This window comes from Hemitrygon akajei, chromosome 4 (genome assembly GCF_048418815.1).
Source record: "Hemitrygon akajei chromosome 4, sHemAka1.3, whole genome shotgun sequence".
Taxonomy (NCBI): Eukaryota; Metazoa; Chordata; class Chondrichthyes; order Myliobatiformes; family Dasyatidae; genus Hemitrygon; species Hemitrygon akajei.
The window spans coordinates 57,245,497-57,267,742 of record NC_133127.1 but is presented as its reverse complement, the minus strand read 5'-3'; the positions used below and the strand labels follow the sequence as shown (position 1 = coordinate 57,267,742).

The window sequence follows — 22,246 nt, the reverse complement described above, 5'->3', positions numbered from 1 at the left end:
TCATCACAACAGGAGGTAAAAATGTACTGTGAATAAATTTCACTCTGATTTCATGGCATCTTCTCCAATGTCAAAATGGGCAAATTCTCCTTTAAGCCATGACCAAAACATTTGATGTCAACCATTGATATTTAGAAAGACATACTCAGTGTTGAAGTCACTTGTAGTTGGTTTAAAGTGTTTCCAGAATTTAATCACAACTGAAGAGCATCAGGACTATTAATAAACAAGACAAACATTTCTCTAAATCCATCTTTATTTAGGAAAACAACTTATTTACATTTGGAGGAAAATCCAATGTTCTGCATCAGTATAATTTCTTTCATAATCTGGTAACCTCATTCACTTTAAATCACTTATGCCCAGGATAAAAGTAAACTAAACATTAATAGGGCGTGTATCATTATTAAAATGGCGGCCGTGCTTTTTAAAACACCACTTCACAGAGTTGAAATGGTGTCAATAATATGCCACAGGGTGTACAATTAAGAACATTTAAAATGTGAGAAAAATAACTTCCAGTGCCAAGATCCAGTAACAAAATAATAAATCACACTTCAGTCACAATGAAATGATCTGTCAAAACAGACAATTGTTAAACATTAAAATCTGTACAATGAAATAATAGCTAAATTGAGACATATATACATATTAATTGCATTGTTTGTCACTAAGTGCCTCAAACCTTATCAAATTCAAGAAAGAATCCTCACTTCAATTACTACACCCCAGAAGAGTATATTTCACAATGAATTCTTTCAAAACTGTGCAAATATTTAATTATTGCAGCATTTAATTCTTCATACTACTAAAATAAATCTTCACTGCATGATGAACCACATCTACAAAAAAAAGCGCTATATGATGGAGTACAACACACAGAAGAACTGAAGACAAAGTTGACAAGTACCAATTACAGATATTACACACAAGTGCAAACAGATCACTCTGCTAATAGAGCCTCAGTAAGATATTTGGATCTCCAAAAGCAGTCAACAGCAAATGACTGGGCTGAGTTATAGTTCACTTTTGCAAAATCCATTGAGATAGTGATCTTGTAAAGTGGTCAACACTGGCCAGAGTTGTTTTTTTTAAGAACACAAATGCACAGATATTAACATAACTGTTTATTTTGCACGGTCCCAGAATAAAATGCATTCCCAGCTATTGTAAGGTTACATGCTTCCTTTTGTTTCAGTTGTATTTTAAGTTGGTAAAATATGGAATATTTTGCTGTATTCAAATTGCCTTTCAAATTATTAAGTGATGTGCATTACTCCCAAATTTAAATGATAATTCATACTAGATGGGACTGAGATTCTATCCTACTACTGATGATTAAAGGAATATTATACAGTACATCAATCCACTTAGAAGCATGCACAGTGATCATACAGTCTACAAATTAGATTTTGATACCATGGGCAGTCCCTATCCTGAAGAAAAGTTTGTTCACTCGTTAAAACATCTGGTCCTGCAAGTTATTGCATCTGCGCTCATTAAACTCAAGCTTTTCTTCCTTCAGAAATGTAATTAAGTTCAATATATCAAAAAAAAACCAAACTGATCATAAAACCGAGTTTGAGGTTAAATGGGAATGCAATTGGAACTGTTTTACAAGTTAACCATATAATCCTAAAAGCAAGTTAACCCAACAACTTGAAATAAAATCCATTTTAAATGTTTGGTGCTAGCTCTATCAAGTCACATTGTTACCAGACTGTGCTAATCAGCAACTGTCGTGAAACAAATTGCACATCAACAATTCAGCATCTTGCTCCAACATGCAGCAATAGTAAGAAATTCCAGTATCAATGGCTCAAAACAATTTAGGTTGAATTCAGAACGGCATGAGATTATTTTATCTTATTGAAATATCTCACTGTCTGAAGAACCTCAGTGTTTGTTAACAGACTCCAAAGTTGCACATTGAAACAATGGCTTATGCTGAAATCAGCTCTCTCTGTATGCTGGTGGTGGACTGCTAGGTACTGAGACAAAGTACATAGACAAAAATTGTTAGTGCTCCAAATAACCCCTACTGAGAACAGAGATGCAAAAATTGGTTCGGGACTGAATAGTTAAGATGCCGCAATGGTAGAATAGTTACCCAGGGGTTAAGCTTAATGTGACAAATGGCCACACGTGTACGAGCACGTGTCACCTTGATTGTAACCAAACTCCAAAATTCGCAACTTCTATGCGATATTCTGATTTTTCCAAGAGGTTGTTATGAAAGTGCTAGTGTAAGGTCACAAAAGATACAAGTGAGATCACCACCTACAATTCAAGCAGCTATTAAAAAGCAAGTGTATATTTTAGTCTTTTAAATTTCTGGTGGTACATTGAAGCCATTTAATTTCATAGAGAAAAATGCCCTGAGCTAAAGATTACCAAGAAATATATCACTTTTGAGTACACAACCACACAGCTTCATCTTCTGTTTGCACACATCAATCGTTCCTTACTGTAAAAATAGTGTTTAACCCATTGACATACGACAACTTTTAGTTACCTTTTTAATTGCAGTGTAGTAAGGCCAGAGTTACTCTGAACATTTTATAATGAAGTAGGAACTGTATTACATTTTGTTGTCCATAGATAATTTATTTTTGCTGCTAAAATCATATTGTTTTATGTCTCCAGTATTTGCATGGGAAGCAACAAAATGACAGCAGCTCTACTTCAAATAGAAAGCTTATGGGAAAAAATATAGTGGTATGATTCGAAACAGTTCGTGATGAATAGATGCAGCCATTGTGTTGTCCCATTTAAGTACAGAAGAATTAAGTCAAATGCAAGGATGCATAGGATTCTGTAATTATATGTAAAACAAGATGTAATTTAGGCAATGGAAGGGCAACAAACATTCAATAACAGGACTGAAGTTGAATGGAACGAACTATTAAATGTAAGTCAAATGAACTGGAAACAAGGTGGAAACACAGGATTTATAGTTTCAATTTGATGTTCCCTGCACTTAATTGAAATTAGTATGACAAAAAGAAAGGAAAGCTGAAAGACAAGCTGCCACATTTAGTGACAACATTCCACTGTTTGGAATTGAAAGATTTATAAATCACATTGGACATATCTGAGAATGTACTGATGGCATATTGATGTATAATAAATATTTTGTTTTCAATTGCTGGGATTAAAACTGGTTTTACAAATGGCATGTGATACATAGGAGATGAGGCTGTGCAAAATTCTTAAGGCTGCATCCACAAGTTAAATTATGTAAATATATTCTTTTAAGGCTTACTCCAGCATTCGTATCAAACAACACGATGTTGTAAATCGCAGCAAGAAACCCATCACTGCAACGTAGTCATTGTTTTCATTTTTTGAACCAAACACACAATTTACTACAACATGGCTTCAAACATTCAAATACACAGGTCATCGCTTCATAGCAGGACTTCCTTTATCCAGCTCCCTCGAATCCTTTTGCAATGCTGAGAGTATCTGAAAATGCAGAAAAAATTATTTAGACACAAAAAAACACTGAAAGCATCAGATTATTTCTCAAGATTCAGTCTTGATAATAGAGCTGTATCACAGGTAGGCATAATGCAATTTGAAATATGGAAGCCTGCAGTTAAAAATGGAGAACATTTTGCTAAAACAGGCATTTCATGCCAATTTGTTGCAAAAGTGGAGTGACCAAATATGTTAACTTATATAAAACTAATATGTAACAAACGTTTCTAAACTGGAACAAGGCCAAATTTGAAGAAATGAGAAAGGACCTAAAAAGTGTGGTTTGGGACAGGTTGTTCTCTGGCAAGGATGTGATTGCTAAGTGGGAGGCCTTCAAAGGAGAAATTTTGAGAGTGCAGAGTTAGTATGTTCCTGTCAGGATTAAAGGCAAAGTGAATAAAAATAAGGAACCATGGTTCTCTAGGGATATTGGAACTCTGATAAAGAAGAGAGAGATGTATAACATGCACAGAAACAGGGAGCAAATAAGGTGTTTGAGGAGTATAAAAAGTGCAAAAGAAAACTTAAGAAAGAAATCAGGAGGGCTAAAAGATATGAGATTGCTTTGGCAGTCAAGGTGAAGGATAATCCTAAGAGCTTCTACAGGTATATTAAGAGCAAAAGGATAGTAAGGGTTAAAATTGGTCCTCTTGAAGATCAGAGTGGTCGACTATGTATGGAACCAAAAGAAATGGGGGAGATCTTAAATGGGTTGTTTTTTGTCTTTATTTACTAAGGAAAGTCTATGGAAATAAGGCAAACAAGTAGCGAGGTTATGGAACCTATACTGATTGAAGAGGAGGAGGTGCTTGCTGTCTTGAGGCAAATCAGAGTAGATAAATTCCCAGGACCTGACAGGGTATTCCCTCGGACCTTGAAGGAGACTACTGTTGAAATTGCAGGGGCCCTGGCAGATATTTTTAAAATGTCAGTATCTACGGGAGAGGTGCTCAAGGATTGGGGGATAGCTCACATTGTTCCATTGTTTAAAAAAGGCTCTAAAAGTAATCCAGGAAATTATAGGCCAGTAGGTTTGACGTCAGTAGTAAGTAAATTATTGGAAGGAGTACTAAGAGATATGATCTCCAAGTATTTGGTTAGACTGGGACTTATTAGGGAGAGTCAACATGGCTTTGTGCATGGTAGGTCATGCTTAACCAATCTATTAGAGTTTTTCGAGGCGATTACCAGGAAAATGGATGAAGGGAAGGCAGTGGATGTTGTCTGCATGGACTTCAGTAAGGCCTTTGACAAGGTCCCACATGAGAGGTTAGTTAGGAAGATTCAGTCACTAGGTATACGTGGTGAGGTAGTAAATTGGATTAGACATTGGCTCAATGGGGGAGAGAGAGTGGTAGTGGAGGATTGCTTTTCTGAGTGACAGCCTGTGACTACTGGTGTGTCACAGGGATCGGTGCTGGGTCCATTGTTATTTGTCATCTATGTCAATGATCTGGATGATAATGTGGTAAATTGGATCAGCAAATTTGCTGATGATACAAAGATTGGAGGTGCAGTGGACAGTGAGGAGGGTTTCCAAAGCCTGCAGAGGGATTTGAATCATATGGAAGAATGGGCTGAAAAATGGCAGATGGAGCTTAAAGCAGACAAGTGTGAGGTATTGCACTTTGGAAGAACAAACCAAGGTAGAACATACAAGGTAAATGGTAGGACGCTGAGGAGTGCAGTAGAACAGAGGGATCTGGAAATACAGATACAAAATTCCCTAAAAGTGGCGTCGCAGGTAGATAGGGTTGAAAAGAGAGCTTTTGGTACATTGGCCTTTATAGATCAAAGCACTGAGTATAAGAGTTGGAATCGGTGAGGCTGATTTTGGAGTAGTGTGCAGTTTTGGTCACCTAATTACTGGAAGGCTATTAATAAGGTTGAAAGAGTGCAGAGAAGGTTTACAAGGATGTTGCTGGGACTTGAGAAACTGAGTTACAGAGAAAGGTTGAATAGGTTAGGACTTTATTCACCGGAGCGTAGAAGAATGAGGGGAGATTTGATAGAGGTATATAAAATTATGATGGGTATAGATAGAGTGAATGCAAGCAGGCTTTTTCCACTGAGGCTAGGGGAGAAAAAAAACCAGAGGACATGGGTTAAGGGTGAAGGGGGAAAAGTTTAAAGGGAACATTGGGGGGGGGGGGGTTTCACACAGAGAGTGGTGGGAGTGTGGAATGAGCTGCCAGATGAAGTGGTAATTGTGGGCTCAGTTTTAATATTTAAGAAAAACTTGGACAGGAACATGGATGAGAGGGATAATGGAGGGGTATGGTCCAGGTCCAGGTCAGTGGGACTAGGCAGAAAAATGGTTCGGCACAACCAAGAAGGACCAAAGGTCCTGTTTCTGTCCTGTAACGTTCTATGGTTAAGTTCCATATTATGCAAGGGGGATAAAAAAAAACTACTGAGCAGTAGAACATGTATCCCATGAAATACAAAAGCCAATTAAATGTTGCTACTGGAACTAGACTCAGTTCACTACATTTCCACAAAAAAATCTTTCTCAGGATCTTAATTTATCATGCCAGTCAAAATTAATGAAAATTTTATATGTTACAGTCCCATAAGTATGCTGATAAGCTAGTTAACTCCAAAGTCAAACCACAAATACAACCCACTTCTAAAAAGTAGCCATCTACATAAATCTGTTCATGGGCAAAAATTCCATTTTCTGACACCAATATTCTTTAATCCCAAATTCCAACAGGTTTTTCCTGTGACCCACCTTCCAACCTTTTAATGAATTCTAACCCTAACCCCTCATCTTTTTTTCTCCAGTTCTGATGAAGGGTCTCAGCTCAAAACATTGACTGTACTCTTTTCCATGGATGCTGCATTTTGTGTGTGTTGCTTTAATGAATTTAATGGGCTGATTAAAGAGGGGAAATACAGTGGTGCTATGAAGTTTGTGAACCCTATCGAACTTTCTCTATTTCTGCATATATGACCTAAAACATGATCAGATATTCATACAAGTCCTAAAACTAGATAAAGAAATGCCAATTGAACAACAACACAAAAAGCATTATACTTGCTCATTTACTTATTGAGAAAAATGATCCAATATTACATGTATTTGCTGGTAAAAGTATGTGAACCTTTGCTTTCAGTAATTGGTGCCACCCCCTTGTACAGCAATACCTTCAACCAAACATTTCAAGTAACTGTTGATCAGTCTTGCATTTTGGCTTACAGGAATTTTAGGCCACTCCTCATGATGTTGGTGGGCTTCCTTGCATGAACTGCCTGCTTCAGGTCCTTCCACAACATTTCTACAGAATTAAGGTCAACACTTTGACTCGGCCATTCAGAAACAAAAAAATTCTTCTTTTTAAACCATTTTGTTGTTGATTTACTCTTGTCTTTCGGATCGTTGGCTTGTTGCAATATCCAACTTCTATTAGCCTTCAGGTGATTCTCCTGTAAAATGTCTCGATACAACTTTGAATTCATTGTTCCCTCAATGACTGCAAGCTGTCCAGGCCCTGAGGCAGCAAAGCAGCCCAAACCATGATGCTCCTTCCACCATTCTTCACAGGTTTTGATGTTGGTATGCAGTGCCCTTTTTTCTCTAAACACAGCAATACGTATTTCTGCCAAAAAGTTCAACTTTTGTCTCATCTTTCCAAAGAACATTGTCCCAGAAGCATTGTAGAACATTCAGGTGGTCTTTTGCAAACTTGAGATGTACATCAATTTTGAATTGGAGAGCAGTGGTTTCCTCCGTGGTGTCCTTCCATGAACACCATTCTTGTTCAATGTTTTTCTTATGGTGAACACACAATCAGAGACTTTAGCAAGTTCTAGAGATTTCTGTAGGTCTTTTGATGTTACCATTGGTTTCTTTTTCACCTCCTTTAGCATTGCACGTTGTGCTCCTTGTGTGATCTTTGTAGGATGCCCATTTCTAGGGAGAGTAGCAACAGGCCCGAGTTTCCACCATTTGTAGACAATTTCTCTTACTGTGGACTGATGAAGACTCAGGTCTTTAGAAATGCTTTTGTAGCTTTTTCCAGCTTTATGCATCTCTATAATTCGTCTTCCAAGGTCCTCTGAACGTTGTTTTGATCGAGGCATGGTGCACATAAACAGATCTTTCTTGAGAAGGGCAAGCTCTGTAACTGGACCTTGTGTATTTTTTAAATATATATATATATATATATATATATAGTGTAGGGCACAGCTACAACCCATGCCTCCAATATCATCTCATTGATTGGAACATATGACTCCAAATAGCTTTTGTAGAAGGCATTACCCTAGAGCAGGGGTGTTAAACTCATTTTAGGTCACGGGCCGGATTGAGCAAAATGCAGCTTCATGCGGGCCGGATCAGTCGGACACGTGCGAACGCAGCTTTCGTTGCCTCCGTTTTTTCAGCCTGCTCTCATGTGTCTCAGTCTCTGCTATAACTACAAAGTGTTTCACTTTACAAATTCCGTTTCTTATGAAGAAGACTGCCGAGCAAGACTGCCGAATAAACACTAAAAACCCTGAAAACCTGGTACCTGAATAAACTCAGCATTAGCCATATCATACGCCATAGGCGCTTCGATTACTGGGGCCAGCTTTAATAGTAGTTAGATATTATCTCACGGGCCAAAGATAATTCCACCGTGGGCCGGATTTGGCCTGCGGGCCTTGAGTTTGACAAAAAAAGCCCTAGAGGTTCACATACTTTTTCCAACAAATACATATAATATTGGATCTTTTTTTTCAATAAATAAATAAGTATAATTTTTGTGGGATTTAATTGGGCTCTCTTTATCTAGTTTATCTTGTGTGAAGATCTGATCACATCTTAGGTCATATTTAAGCAGAAATAGAGAAAATTCTACAGAGTTCACAAACTTTGTAGCACTACTGTCGGTCTCTAGCCCGAGACTGTTATGCCATTCAACATGGCTCATCTATCTCTGCCATCTTTCAGCACTATTCCCTTAATGTTAAAAATGAACACAAAGACCAAGTCTCCAGTCTTCCAGGAAAGAGGTTGCTAAACGTTCAACACTCTGCATGAAGGAAGTTCTTCTCTTCAAACAGCTGACCCCTTAATCTGAAATGGTGCTGCCGGTTCCAGATTACTCTACCACAGAGAACATCTTTCCTGAACACATTTAGTCATCTAGTTATGTTTTGAAAAGATCTCCCATCCTCTCCTCATATGATGAATCTGATTTTTTTTTTTAGCAGGAAGTGGATATTCACCTAGAAAAGACACAAAGCTTTTCACAAAACTTTCGATGTGATCTCAGCAAGGCCTGATACAGTAACAAAGTTCACAGCTTAAAGTTATTAACAATGTACATATGTCACAACATTTAACCCAGAGATTCATTTTCTTTTCTTGTAGGCACACTCAGTAAATCCAATAACCATAATAGAATCAATGAAAGACTGCACCAACTTGGGTGTTCGACCAGCATGCAAAAGACAAACTATGCAAATACAAAGAGAATGAAATAATAATAAGCAATCAATATTGAGGACACAAGATAGAGTCCTTGAAAATGAGTCTATAGCTTGTGGGAACAGTTCAGTGATGCGGCAAGTGAAATTGAGTGAAGTTATCCCCTTTAGTTTAAGAGCCTAATGGTTGAAGGTCAATAACAGTTCCTGATTCTGGTGGTGAGAGTCCTGAGGCTCCTGTACCTCCTTTCTGATGGCAACGGTGAGAAGAGGGCATGACCTGGGTCATGGGACTCCCTAATGATGGCTGCTACTTTCCTGTGACAACACTCTGTGTACACAATGTTGGGGAGTGCTTTACTCATGATTGACTGGGCTATCTGCACCATGTTTTGTAGCATTTTCCATTCAAGGGCATTGGTTTTTCCAAACCAGGCTGTGATGCAGCCAGTCAATATACTCTCCACTGCACACCTATAGAAGTTTGTTTAAGACTTCCTTACTTCTGTATTCAAATCCTCTCAAAGGGAAATTATCAAATGGTGAAAGGCCTTGGTAGAGTGGATATGAAGAGGATGTTTCCTATGGTGGAGAAGTCCAAGACCAGAGGACACTCAGCATCAGAATAGAGGGGCATCCTTTTAGAATGGAGATGAGGAGTTTTGTTAGCTAGAGAGTGGCGAATCTATGGAATTTGTTGCCACAGGCAGGGGTGCAGGCCAAGTCTGTATGTATATTAAGGAAAAGGTTGATAGATTCTTGAGTGGTCAGGGCATGAAGGAATACAGGGTGGAGGCAGGAGATTGGGGTTGAGAGGAAAAATGGATCAGCCATGATGAAATGGCAGAGCAGACTCGATGGGCCAGACTGCCTAATTCTGCTCCTATGTCTTATAGTCTACATTTGTTTGCTTTCATTTGTTTCCCTTCTGATGTCCCTTCCACATCTCTTCATTTTATCCCCAACTATCCCCAAGTAAGACAGATGAATGATTTGAATCATTAACCATTTTCCCTCTGCAGATGCTGCCTGACTCAATTTACAGCATTTAAAAGCTCAGATCACCAGCATCTGCAGTATTTTGTGCTAATTTTCATGCCTATTAATGTTTAAATTGAACCAGATGAAACAAAGCATTGAAGAAATGCAATTGAATTTGAGTCAAAAACAGTGCTATAGAAGAGAATTGTAAAGTCACTTGCCTACTGTATATTGCAATAAATCAATTTAAAATACCTTCAGAGGAAAAGTACATTGCATTAATACATTGTAATGCATCATCTCATGATAATAGGGACTTACCTGAGCCCACTTTTTATTTCTGCTCTGCATCTGAATGGCTGCGATGGCTCCAAACAGATCCTCTGACAACACGTCTTCAGGGAGCTTGGTCAAGAACTGTGCCATGTGGATAAAATCCATTTGCGTCAAAATATCTTCATAAAGCTTTAAGATTCCCAGAGCAGTTCGGAAAAGAAATTCCTCCCCATCACGACAGAACACATCCCAGACACGACAAGCAAGGTCCAGAGGGAAGGATTTACTGTACAGAGTGAATATCCTGAAGAAAGATGTACAGTATTAATTTCAATTATGAAATACTTAGAACATTTGTAATTGTAACTGCAAAAAAAGACTAAATATTGCACCTGACACCCACTTCTTTCTTCAGAAAAACCTCTCATTGGAAGAGCAACTATTCAGATTTTAATTGGCAAATGCCAATGGTTCTGAACAAAGTGCTAACAATTACTTACTCAAGTACAGATAATTTATCCTATTTTATGAGTTTCTGGTCTGCTAACTTAAACGATAGAAGTGAGTAGTATTTATCAAGATGCTCTGTGCAATCCTCCCTCCATCAACCAATGCTGGGAAAATAAGCAGATCTCTTTAAAAACAAAACTGCAGTGAAGAACTTGGGCAGGATCTAAGACCTCACTGATTTAATGGGGATAATAGAGTTGCACAGAGCAAAGCAGAGAGATCAAGGTCATTGGAAAAAAAATTGGTCTGGTTCAATGTTTTAATTTTAATAGTTGATTTGTTTTAGCTAATCAAATTTAAAGTTAGCTATTAAATGTTTGGTGGTGTTAAAAAACAACAGCACACCAAACTTTCTGGGTGCTTGGACTAGGACTTCAGTTGATCCTGGAGCCTGCACTGCTGTTCATGTCAAGCTGATGCTCTGGATCACAAAATCAGTCCTCTGCATCCAAACCAAACGTGTATTCGTTTGGGGTGGCCACTCTGGGCAACTGGCCCATTCCAGCAAAATCTGGTCCAATGTATTACCAGCAAAAGCTTGATTAAATTAACCTAGATGCAGCTTTCCCTATAATCTGTCAAATCCCCGCATGACCAAATATACATCTTGAACAAAGGCCCATAAAGAGTAGAACTTCCATTTCCTCATTTGATTAGTGGAATGTTAGTACATTTTAAGGGAACAGATACACAATGGGGGTGCTTGAAGGAATGAGACTTTTTCTTTCCTTTGGAGAGAGATATGGTTAGAGAAATCTATTTACTATTAAGATTAGGGTGAAAGGTGCTCAAAGTGCGAAGGCAGAATTTGTCCCTGTCTGGACTTTCACTTCCTAAAATATCTAGGCATGCACAAAACACATGCAAATTATCAAAAATTGTACAAAACTGCAACTAGTTCACTAGCAATATCCACATTCTTCTCAACTCTTTTCCATACTTCTTGCTAATGTCCATGGAAAATATCTAGGGCAGGTTTATCACACCATAATTACACTTCCCATCAGTGGAGATGCAGCATAATTACTGGCAAGAGTCACTTAGCTTTCAGTTTGGAGAGTCTCCACAGTTTAAACAGGTTGTTGGCATTAAAGCAACTTACTGTACCTTGTATTCAAGTAGAACAGTGAAAGTAAAAGCAATCTCTTTTAATCTAAACTGCTAACCATGATAATGCTAACCTTACGAGTAAGCAATGTTAGCTTAGTGATTATTAAACAATTTAATGAAGTTATCTGACTAAATATGGGTCAAAATCCGCACCTTTTAAATTCAAAATGCTCACTGAAAAAAAAAATCCCACTCCCTTCACCAAATAGGTACCATACTCGCGGTTGTGGAGAAACTTTACAATTGGCTCTCATGGTAATGGAAAATAAATGATTAGGATTTAACAAGTTTAGGCAGCTGTCTATGCTGCCTAAATAGCTTCAATGGCACTAACTGTACAGTTTCTATATCAGAAGTACTGACATTACATGAAAATCAAGAATAATTTAGGAATTTCAAAATAATGATTCAATTTTACCTGTGGGCACTAATAGGTTCATTAAGTGCAAAATAATGAACTGGAAGCACAAAAGATTTAAGCCAATAGTTTCAGAAAATTTAGCACTTTATTTTCATTTATCACTAAGGTGCATACCACCATGGAAGTGCAGATTCGGAGAAAACTTTAACCAATTACCAATCTAAATTGTAAACACAATAGCTAAAATTATAACATTTAACCATAATACTTATTACATTTCAACACTATTAAGTGTGCTTAATATTGTTTAAAGGATAATATATGTATATGCTTTTCTTAAAATTGGATGATGATGTCGTGAAGACACTGAATGCTTCCTGAAGATATCTCCAAAAAACTATATTAAATATTGCTAGATGATCTTCCACAATGCAGTATAAAGTTTGCACCAAAGTGATTTTTCTTTGCTTTCATAGTGCCCTTTTTTAATGTTTAATGGGTGTATGAATATAAGAGATTAAAACAGAACTTTAGTACTAAAGTTAAGCAATATTACAACAGTTGGGAAGCTTAGGGGTGTTGATTGGTGACTCTTGCTCTACACTAGTGTAGAAAAAGTCAGAGCTCAGTTATATATTAGTTATGGTGACAAGGTTACATAACTACCCTCCATTTTAAGCTGCATTTTTTGTAAATTGATGGAATCTTTGCCCGCCTCTCACTTATTGGTCACAGGGGATTCAATTTCTGCAGAATCATGGCAGAAATTCAAGAAAAAGCCAGGGACTGAGAATCAAATAATAAAATTTGGACCTCACTCAATGTAGAGTACATTATGAAGAAGCTTTAGTGGCAGAGTCAATAGAGGGCATCAAATTCTGTCTTGCCAGTAATGGAAAAAATAGAGTGAGGAATATCTCCACAGCTTCAAAAAACTGATTGGAGATAACAGCCACCATTATTTTGAGAAGAACTATCAGGAATGAAGTATATAAATTAATAGAATAAAAAAAATCAGCCAAAAATATAGCAATCTGAAGAAAGGCAAAATATAAAAGTGAAAGAATAGTCAGGAATGGAATTACGTAGTTCTAAACTGCAAATAAAGTGGCCTATTAAAATTCTCAGATCGTTTAAAAAAAAGCTATTACCAGTCAATTAAATAAATATCTGGGGTAAGGTTGTTTTTCTTGAAATGTGCGAATAACCGTGGCAGGTTTTCTTCAAAGAACACCTCAAAGGCTGCAAAATATTTCAATATCTATATGGAGTAAAAAGAATGCATTAATTTATTCATAAAATGAATGCTTAATCATATTAATGAGAACTATTTAAAATATTACACTTGGCAACATTTAACTATTATCATTTCATATTACCTTGTTAATCTTTCTCTGCTAGTGGCTAACTTATACATTTTAAAATATTTGCAATAAAATTCTTCACATAAAAGCCATCTCCACTGCTTGCAGGAAACAATTTTTCTATTCTATGCAAAGGCTAGTTTTAAAATTATGGAACTATTCATATTTATACTTAGGGGAAAACATTTTATATTAATTAAATCATTTCAATTTTTCAGAATTCTTCTGATCTATACATAAAGAATAGTATCTCTATTGTGAACATAACATTGGTGTCATCTGTAAGAGAATCAAATGCACAAACATTACCATATAGAAATTTTAATATCCTCTGAAATCTTGTCAAAAATTAAATTCCTTCACTCAGTCTCCCAGGAAACAAAAGCTATGTGACCCCTCATTATACACATTTAAAAATTAATTTTGAGGCATCTTTGTCGGCTATAATCACCATTTCTTTTCCCACCCCTGCAATCTTCCCTTGGCTTGTGAACTACTGGGCGGGATCACACTTCACCCAGGCTGGTCTACATACCCACAAAAAATCCTGCAGCGCTTATAATGTTATGTCAGCATCACCACTGCCATTGTAAGAGTAAGCCAATGCATTGAAGGTGGGTAAGTAAAGCCCCACCAATGGATTGCCTAAAGGCCTCTGACAGGTCATCTTATCAGAAGTTCTAATTGGAAAAGATCAGCGATGTTTAAATTGAAATGAAAAACTAATTAACAAGTCAGTATTACTAACTAAATTCACAAATTTATGGTAAGAATTTATATCTGCTGAAATTCATTTCCAAGCTGTGCATAGGCCAATTGTTTCAGCTTTGTTATAATTTCCAGATGTTAGGAATTTTGTCCAGTGAATTCAAAGAATTTCTGATTCAATCTTCAGTTCATATTAAACTAAAAGGGATTTGGCTGGAAAAACTATTGTTATAATATTAGAGCTAAAGATAGAGGCAGTCAGAATTAGACAGATATTTTTCCAACTCTCCTCCATCTCATTCAAAAAGAATATTCAAAGCTGTTATTGAGATGGCCCAAGGAGATATATTGACATATTGATCCTCTTTGTAGAAAAACATAACACAACAACTTAACACAGCAGTTCTTCCATAGAATATGGACCTCTCTGTGCTGTAAACCATGATGAAATAAAAAAAGTTAGGAAACAAGCTACTCAATAATTCCAGCTGTTAAAATGTTTTGTAATTTCATACCAAGTTTTTCCATTATCCTGGCACAAACAGCCCAAAATTAAATTATATAAAACATTATTTCATTAATACTGCTTTGCAATGCAAACATTTGTCATTATAAAAACATATCTGCTTCTTGGCTCCATGTTCTTCCATTAATAATGAGTAGGGAGGAAGCTGTTCTGGGAATAAAACTTAACCTTTATAATCCCATCTTTTAATTGAACAATTCAAAAATTACATAACTTTCAATTTCTCATAGAACTGATTCATATTAAGAAACTTACAATAGCAGGTTTAAAACACTAAAATACTCACAAGGCTATGGTCCACACGGAAAAAAGCCATTTGACATGGTTTGTTCAATAAATTAGCAAAGGCAATGAAGGCATCTGCAGTATCCAAGTTTAGAATCAGCACAGCAGCAATGAAAGACATTCCCTGAACCTTTTGAGGAATAAAGCTTAGAGTTACCATCCATCAATGGCTATAATTTAATCAAGTGAAGGAGAGGCATAGTGGTACAGTTTATACAGCTGCTGCTTCACAGTAGCAAAGACCAGGTTCAATCCTGACCTCAATTACTGTTGATACTAAATTTCCACATTCTCCCTGGGACTGTCTGGGATTCCTCGAGGTGCTCCTGCTCCCTCCTATATCCCAAAGAAATGCAGGTTATTATGTTCATTAATCCCTGTATTTTTTCCTCAAAAGTAAGTGAGTGGTAAACCTGGCCTGCAGCTGATGGGAATTGGGAGAATATAAAATAGGGCATTAATGTTGGGTTACTGAAAGTGGCTGGCTGATGAGTGATGTGGATGTGGTGGCCTGAAGGACCTGTTTCCATACTGTATCTCCATGACTACAAATAACATTCAGACAGAAAAAAATGACAAAAAAATTTAAGAGGGCCAAGAAACCAATTCTATTATTTTTACATAACTGAATTACTGACTCCTTATGAAGGGTCTTGCCCCAAAACATCGAATCTATTCTCATCCATAGATGCTGTTTGACCTGCTGAGTTCCTCCAGCATTTTGTGTGTTAAGCTGAAATACTACTGTTAATTATTCAACATCTTAAGGCATTTCAAGTAATTGATATAGATAGTTTTTCTCCAACCTTGTCAACAACACTAGCAGGAAGCAGATCATGAATTTTACTTTGGGTCAACATTAGATTTCTCAACGCTACTAAGGCAAATTAAAATAATTTAACACAATTGACACATTTGCCTGTGCATTCCATGGTATAACATAGTGTCACATTCACAATAAAAGAACCTGTTCACTACATAAGTAAAGACTGCACTGCTACAGCATTTGTACAGATAAGAGTTGGGTTGATGCAATCAAAAGATACATCTCCAAAATAATAATTTTGTAAACTTGACTTTCATAAATTTTCAGCAACTCTGATCTCAGAGTTTCAATCATTAGGAAATCTTTCAACTCTTCAACATTACCTACTCCTCATTCTCGTGATTCTTCGTTGTTCTCCTCTCTGCAGGCACATGCAATATTCACATTCATTTTGAGAAGAGTAGAATACAAGAGCAAGGATGTAATGCTGAGGCTTTTGAAGGCATTGATCAGATCACATTTGGAGCACAGAGCAGTCTGGAGCCCATTTCTAAAAAAGAATGTGGTGGCTTTAGAGAGGGTCCACAGGTGTTTATGAGAATGACCCCAGGAATGAAAAGGTTAACATATGGGGAGTGTTTGATGGTTCTGGGTTTGTACTCACTGGAGTTTATAAGAATGAGGGAGGATCTCAATCAAATCTTCAAATATTGAAAGGTCTAGAGTGGAAATGGAAAGGACGTTTCCAATAGCGGGACAGTCTAGGTCCAAAGGCAAAAGCCTCAGAATAGAAGGATATTCCTTTAGAATAGAGATGAGGAAGAATCTCCTCAGCCAGGGGTTGGTGAAGCTACAGAATTCTTTGCCAAAGACGACTGCAAAGTGGAGGTTGATAGGTTCTAGATTAGTAAGGGAGTCAAAGGTTGCAGGAAGGCAGGAGAATGGGATTATGAGGGATAATAAATCAGCCATGACCAAATGGCTGAGCAGCCTCAATGGGCCAAATGATCCAATTGTGCTCGATGCCCTTAAGATCTCCACTCGTCTTGACTCTACACAGGGATTACCATTCTGATCTCTCACAGATCAATTTTATCCCTTGTAATCCTTTTGCTCTTAACACATCTGTAGAATAACATAGGACTCTCCTTCACCTTGTCCGCCAAGACAACCTCATGCTTTCTTTTAGCCCTCCTGATTTCTTTTTAAGTATTCTCTTGCATTTCTTATACTTCATAAGCACCTCATTTGTCCCTTCCTGCCTACATCTGCTATGCACCCGTTTCTTTTTCCTTAACCAGGGTCTCATCTCTTGAAAGCCAAGGTTCCTCGCCTGTTATCTTTACCTTTTAATCTGACAGGCACATAAATCATTGTATTCTCAAAATTTCACCTTTGAAGGTCTCTCGCTTACCAAGTACACTTTTGCCAGAAAACAGCTTGTCCTAATCTATACTTGTCAGATCCTTTCTGATGCCATCAAAATTGGCCCTTCTCCAATTTAGAACTTCAACCTGCGGCCCACACCTATCTTTTTGCATATTTACTTTGAAACTAATGGCTGGCATTGTGATCACTAGATACAACGTGTTCTTCAACACAAACATCTGTCACGTGCCCTGACTCCTTCCTTAATAGGAGATCAAGTACTGTATTGCACACTCTCTCATTGGGAATTCTATGTATAGTTTAAGAAAATTTTCCTGAGTACATCTAACAAACTCTCTCATCTAGTCCTTCTACAATATGGGATTTCCAGTCAATATATGAAAAGTTAAAATCACCTACTATCACAACCTTGCGTTTCTTACAAAAGTCTACGATCTCTATACAAATCAGTTCCACTAAATCCCTCGGACTGTTGGGTGATCTGTAATATAGTCCCATTAACATAGTTATACCTTTATTACTCAGTTCCATCTATAACGTCTCACTAGATGAGTGCTCCAGTCTGTCCTTGACTAGTACTGTCACCCCCCTCTTAATTCCTCCCGCTCTGTCACGTCTAAAACCCTAGAACACGTGTTCCTAGAACACGGAACCCCAGAACATTGAGCTGCCAGTCCTGCCCCACCTGCAACCAAGTCTCACTAATGGTTACAGTATCATAATTCCAGGTACCAGAACATTAGAGAGAAAAACTCAACCAGAAACATTTATTTTCCTCTCTGCACATATGCTGTCTGTTTTAAACATTTCCTGCACTGCCTCAGATTAAACTAGCTTGCAATTATGGATAAGCAACTTCATCCTTCAACCTTGAGGTAGAATGGATTTTTCTCAGCTTACCATTTCAGACATAAATTTCAAAAATAAATGTTCACCATTGCATTTCATTTAATTAAACATCTTGCACTTAAAAAATGAAATTTGCAACTCAATATCTACAGTACAGTTGTGAGCTTCGTATTTTAAAATACACCTTGTAACAATGATACATTAAAACAGGCAAATAAAACCTTACTGAGATATGTTTTAAGCTGCAGTCAAAAGGGGCACATTAGGCACTGCTGTTAGATGTATGTGGAGGTAACTTACATATCCTACATCAGGCCTATAACAGGTGTATGCTCCGAGAACATTGTGTAGTATATCATAATAAGGCCCTCCCTGCAGGAAAAGATAGACAACAGTTTTATCAGAAAACTAAGTGGCATTGTAAAGTACTTAATCTTCATATAAAGAAAACACTACAAATAGTTTTCACTGAAGGCTTCTATTACATCACTAGCTTGCAGAAAGCTATCCACTTTTACAGTGAGCCTCCAAATGCATGTAAAAATTCTGGCTTTGTTTTTTTAAAAATAAAGATTGCACTTACAAAGCATGAATGATGGCATTTTTTATTGATCTTGTAACACTGCCAAAATTGTTCACAATGGTACCAAAATTGTTAAAGCTTCGTAATTTAATACTGTAAAATCAGAGAGCCTGCACCTTTGGAAGATTCAATACATTTCAAGTTGTATAATAAAGCTCAGTATTTAATTTTAAGATTTACATAATTCTGTAATGATCAGCAAGTTGCTTTCAATCACATATTTTACCGCAAAGATGCATATAATTATAGGAAATTATGTTCATATTCTGTAATATTGCATATTAGTCATTCATTAGAAATGACTAAACCTTGGGATGTAACCAAACTGTAAATGGTTAAACTAATTAAAAATCAATCTGTTTTCAGTACGTTATAACAATAGTTTAGGTATAGCAATAATTAATGATTTTTAGATTATTCTGCAGAAAATAACCTTTCAGTTTTATATTTACCTGCTGAAAAATGCAAAGGTTAGGAAATGTACGTGAAATATCCAACTTTATGAGCTCTAAACTGGCTTCCCTGTCTGCTGCAGATAACCCTTGATCTGGAATTTATAAAGACATACACTGCTTAGTAAAAAATAACAATTGTTTAAATTGAGATGCACCAAATGAAAACTTTAAATGAGCAACTATCTGACCAACAGCAATACCCGAAAGAATTTAATTTTCTTCAAACCACTCAATAACTCCATGGTACCAACTATTTCAAAAGAATAGCGATTTTTCTGTCATATTTCTCTAAATTAAATAAAATAACCATTTGATATTGTTGACCTTAAAGGATTGCATGAGGCTAATTTGAACTAAGGGGAGGGGGTTGAAGGGGTCAGATTTAAAATCAAGCAATGCTTGTGACTAGACAGCTAATCTGAGCAAAATAATAGGCCATGAACCCACTCTCTTGGACACCCATCACAAACAGGAAAGAGTCAGCAAATCTTAAAAGGGGTACTTGATAAAATTTGAGAAATAGAAGGCACAAAGGACCAACTTTCCCTCACATCAAATGGTTGAAATAGTGGCAAGAAATTGTATTTGAAAGAAGAGAATTTCAATCAGTATCAAGTTAAGTTTGAGTGATTTTGGTTGCATCAATATCAGGTACAAGACACATATTGTTTTCTGCATGAAAGTCCAAGTCCAATTTTTCCCTGACATTTCTCCCAATCACTAAGCATCGAGAACTTGGACAAGCCCAAAGCAGCCTTTAATACCATCCGCAAAATTTACAATTGTTAATTGGTATTGACTATGCAAAGGTACATTAATGAGGTTATTAGATGCAAAAGTAATCTGGAATCAGGTCCATTCAAGCCTCTCAATTAGCACCAAAGTTTCAAAACAAATACCTTCATTGTCTATGTCGGAGTGTGCTGTACTGAGAGATCTACATTTGTCTTTAGCTCGAGATAAACAAATTTCATAAAGCTCTGAAAGAGAACGTTATTTGAAAAGTTTAAATTGTCCATGAAGAAATTCTAAAATTGTAAGTAAAATTTAAAATGAGAAATGTTCTAGTGTAGCAATTTTAAGTAAAATGAAGAAAAATGCCTTAAGGAAGATTTATCATTTTGTAAATGAATTCAAGTTTGTTCTTGCATAATTACTTAACTTGCCATAAGGAATAGATGTTTGTTGAAAAGGAAAGTCAAATTATATGAACTGACAGCATTAAAAGTTTCTTTGAGGAGAAATAACACTGTTAACAGAGGATCTAAACAGTAAAAATCAAATTCACAACAAAAAATTTTCACCATTAGGAAATTGTGCTAAGGATTTAACTGTAGTCTAAGTGATGCTCTAGATCTTTGCTTACAAGTGTGAAGGACAGTACAGTTTAAATATTATTTCATAATTAGGATATTGAGAAATCTGATACATTTTGCAAGGTGAAAGGCAAAGAAAAATTAATTATTTTTAAAAAGTTAACGAGATCAGCAAATACAACATAAGTAATTACCCGTAGATGTCAGATTATAAGCCGCTACTTTTTCCCCACATTTTGAACAGCTTTGAACACTGCGGCCTTTACTACAGTGCGGCTAATGCATGATTTTTTTTCATGCCGCCAAAAACATTTTGCCTCGTAACAGTAGACCAATAAAATTGATGAGTAGTTCACAGAGGTCCAATGAAATTGTACGATAAATCAAGCGCACTTTCACAATTAAATTATTGTAAATCAGTCATTTGTACTCACCCTCATCAACTTGGAAAACACTCGAAGAAAAGCATTGTGCTGCCTTTATGGCAGTTATTTAGTTTATAATATTTTCGCTTAGTAATTCATTTTCTAGTTAAAGTTAGAAGTGTTTTAACTATATTTGTTTTCTGTACTACATCGCGGGATGCTATGACGTCACACCCGGTTTCGCCGCGTCTTGTGGGAAAAATACCGGTTTGCGATAAACGGGAAGGAGGGGGGCGAGCGCATTACGCGAGCGGCATTAGATCTGAGCGAACGCTGCTTTTAAGTTAAAGGCGATCAATAACTTTTCCTGGTAGGCTGCAGTATATATATTTTTTACCAGTCGTTAGGAGATATTGGAATGTTGTTCAGTAAAAAAGTATACGCCAACGTATATTTAAAAGTAGCCGCGTTACAGGCACGGTTCGAAAAAAAGCATTTGCAATATGTATTTGTTTATGTTACCATATGGATTTAATTAAAAGTTAAAAAATCCTCACGTGTAATATCTTTCTGTGTAAATATCTCATATTACAACGTGGGACACCTGCGGCCGAAAATCCGGTGCGGCCTAAAATCCGGTGCGGCTTGTACAAGTACAAAATTGATTTTCTTTCTAAAATTAGAGCCAGCGGCTTTTAATCAGGTGCGCTCTGTAGTGCGAAATCTACGGTAATTGTTCAGGGTTTTAATCCATCAAACTGTAGTCATAGAATATTAGCCATTTGTAAATCTAAACTTTTAGCAATAATTTAGTGGATGCCTTCAAAATCAGCAATTGGAAAGGTGGAAGCAGAAGAACAAGTAGGGAAAAAGTACGTCATTCATAGAGGAGGGAAAAAACCTGTTCTGATGCTTGGGAAGGGAGAGTAAAGGAAACAGGATCTTGGATTTTGCTACAAGATCCTAAAATATCAGGTAAAAAAAATCACTTCCTTTCACTCCCATCAATTATTTCATTCCATCACTTTCAGTAGGCAATTTCAACTATAGCAAATAAAACTCTTGAAATCAATACATAGAAGTTTACTGACTTGTACTTGTAAAAATTGAGACAGCTTATGCAGAAAGTTCTAATTCAGTAAACCCATTATAAGATGATTAACTATGCAGACTCACCGTGAGTAATGTTTAGATCATTGCCAATGGCCAAGCTCCATACCTTCCCTCGCACACTAGGAGGAATTCCTTGCCACCAGAGATCACGGACTTTACGAGAATTACACCTTAATTTATTTTATAAATAGACAATAGATAATTCAAGTCAGTATCTACAAAATAGCATACAGGCTTTAAAAATTGATTTAAAATGAATTCAATAAACTCAAGGATAAATTTTGAATAAATTTAGATCAATAGTGCTTAGCTAAAAATTAATCCTATAGGTGATCCAAAGGATGTGAACCAATTCAGGGAAATCCACCAGAGTTGCACATACAAAAAA

At 36.7% G+C, this 22,246-nt stretch overlaps 1 protein-coding gene across 2 annotated transcripts in view; it reads right to left on the bottom strand.

Moving 5' to 3' along the window:
- Positions 1–238: 238 nt before the first annotated feature.
- LOC140726377 (TBC1 domain family member 14-like) overlaps positions 239–22,246 on the bottom strand; it is a 78,281-nt gene continuing 56,273 nt past the window's right edge. For both annotated transcript variants that reach the window (XM_073042672.1, XM_073042673.1), the window contains 8 exons: positions 21,922–22,028; positions 19,964–20,044; positions 19,062–19,156; positions 18,327–18,398; positions 15,024–15,152; positions 13,291–13,400; positions 10,204–10,462; positions 239–3,468 (listed from right to left, as the gene is read on the bottom strand). In XM_073042672.1, the coding sequence (XP_072898773.1) occupies positions 3,403–3,468; positions 10,204–10,462; positions 13,291–13,400; positions 15,024–15,152; positions 18,327–18,398; positions 19,062–19,156; positions 19,964–20,044; positions 21,922–22,028 (919 nt within the window). In that variant the 3' untranslated portion in view covers positions 239–3,402. The remainder of the gene's footprint in view (positions 3,469–10,203; positions 10,463–13,290; positions 13,401–15,023; positions 15,153–18,326; positions 18,399–19,061; positions 19,157–19,963; positions 20,045–21,921; positions 22,029–22,246) is intronic.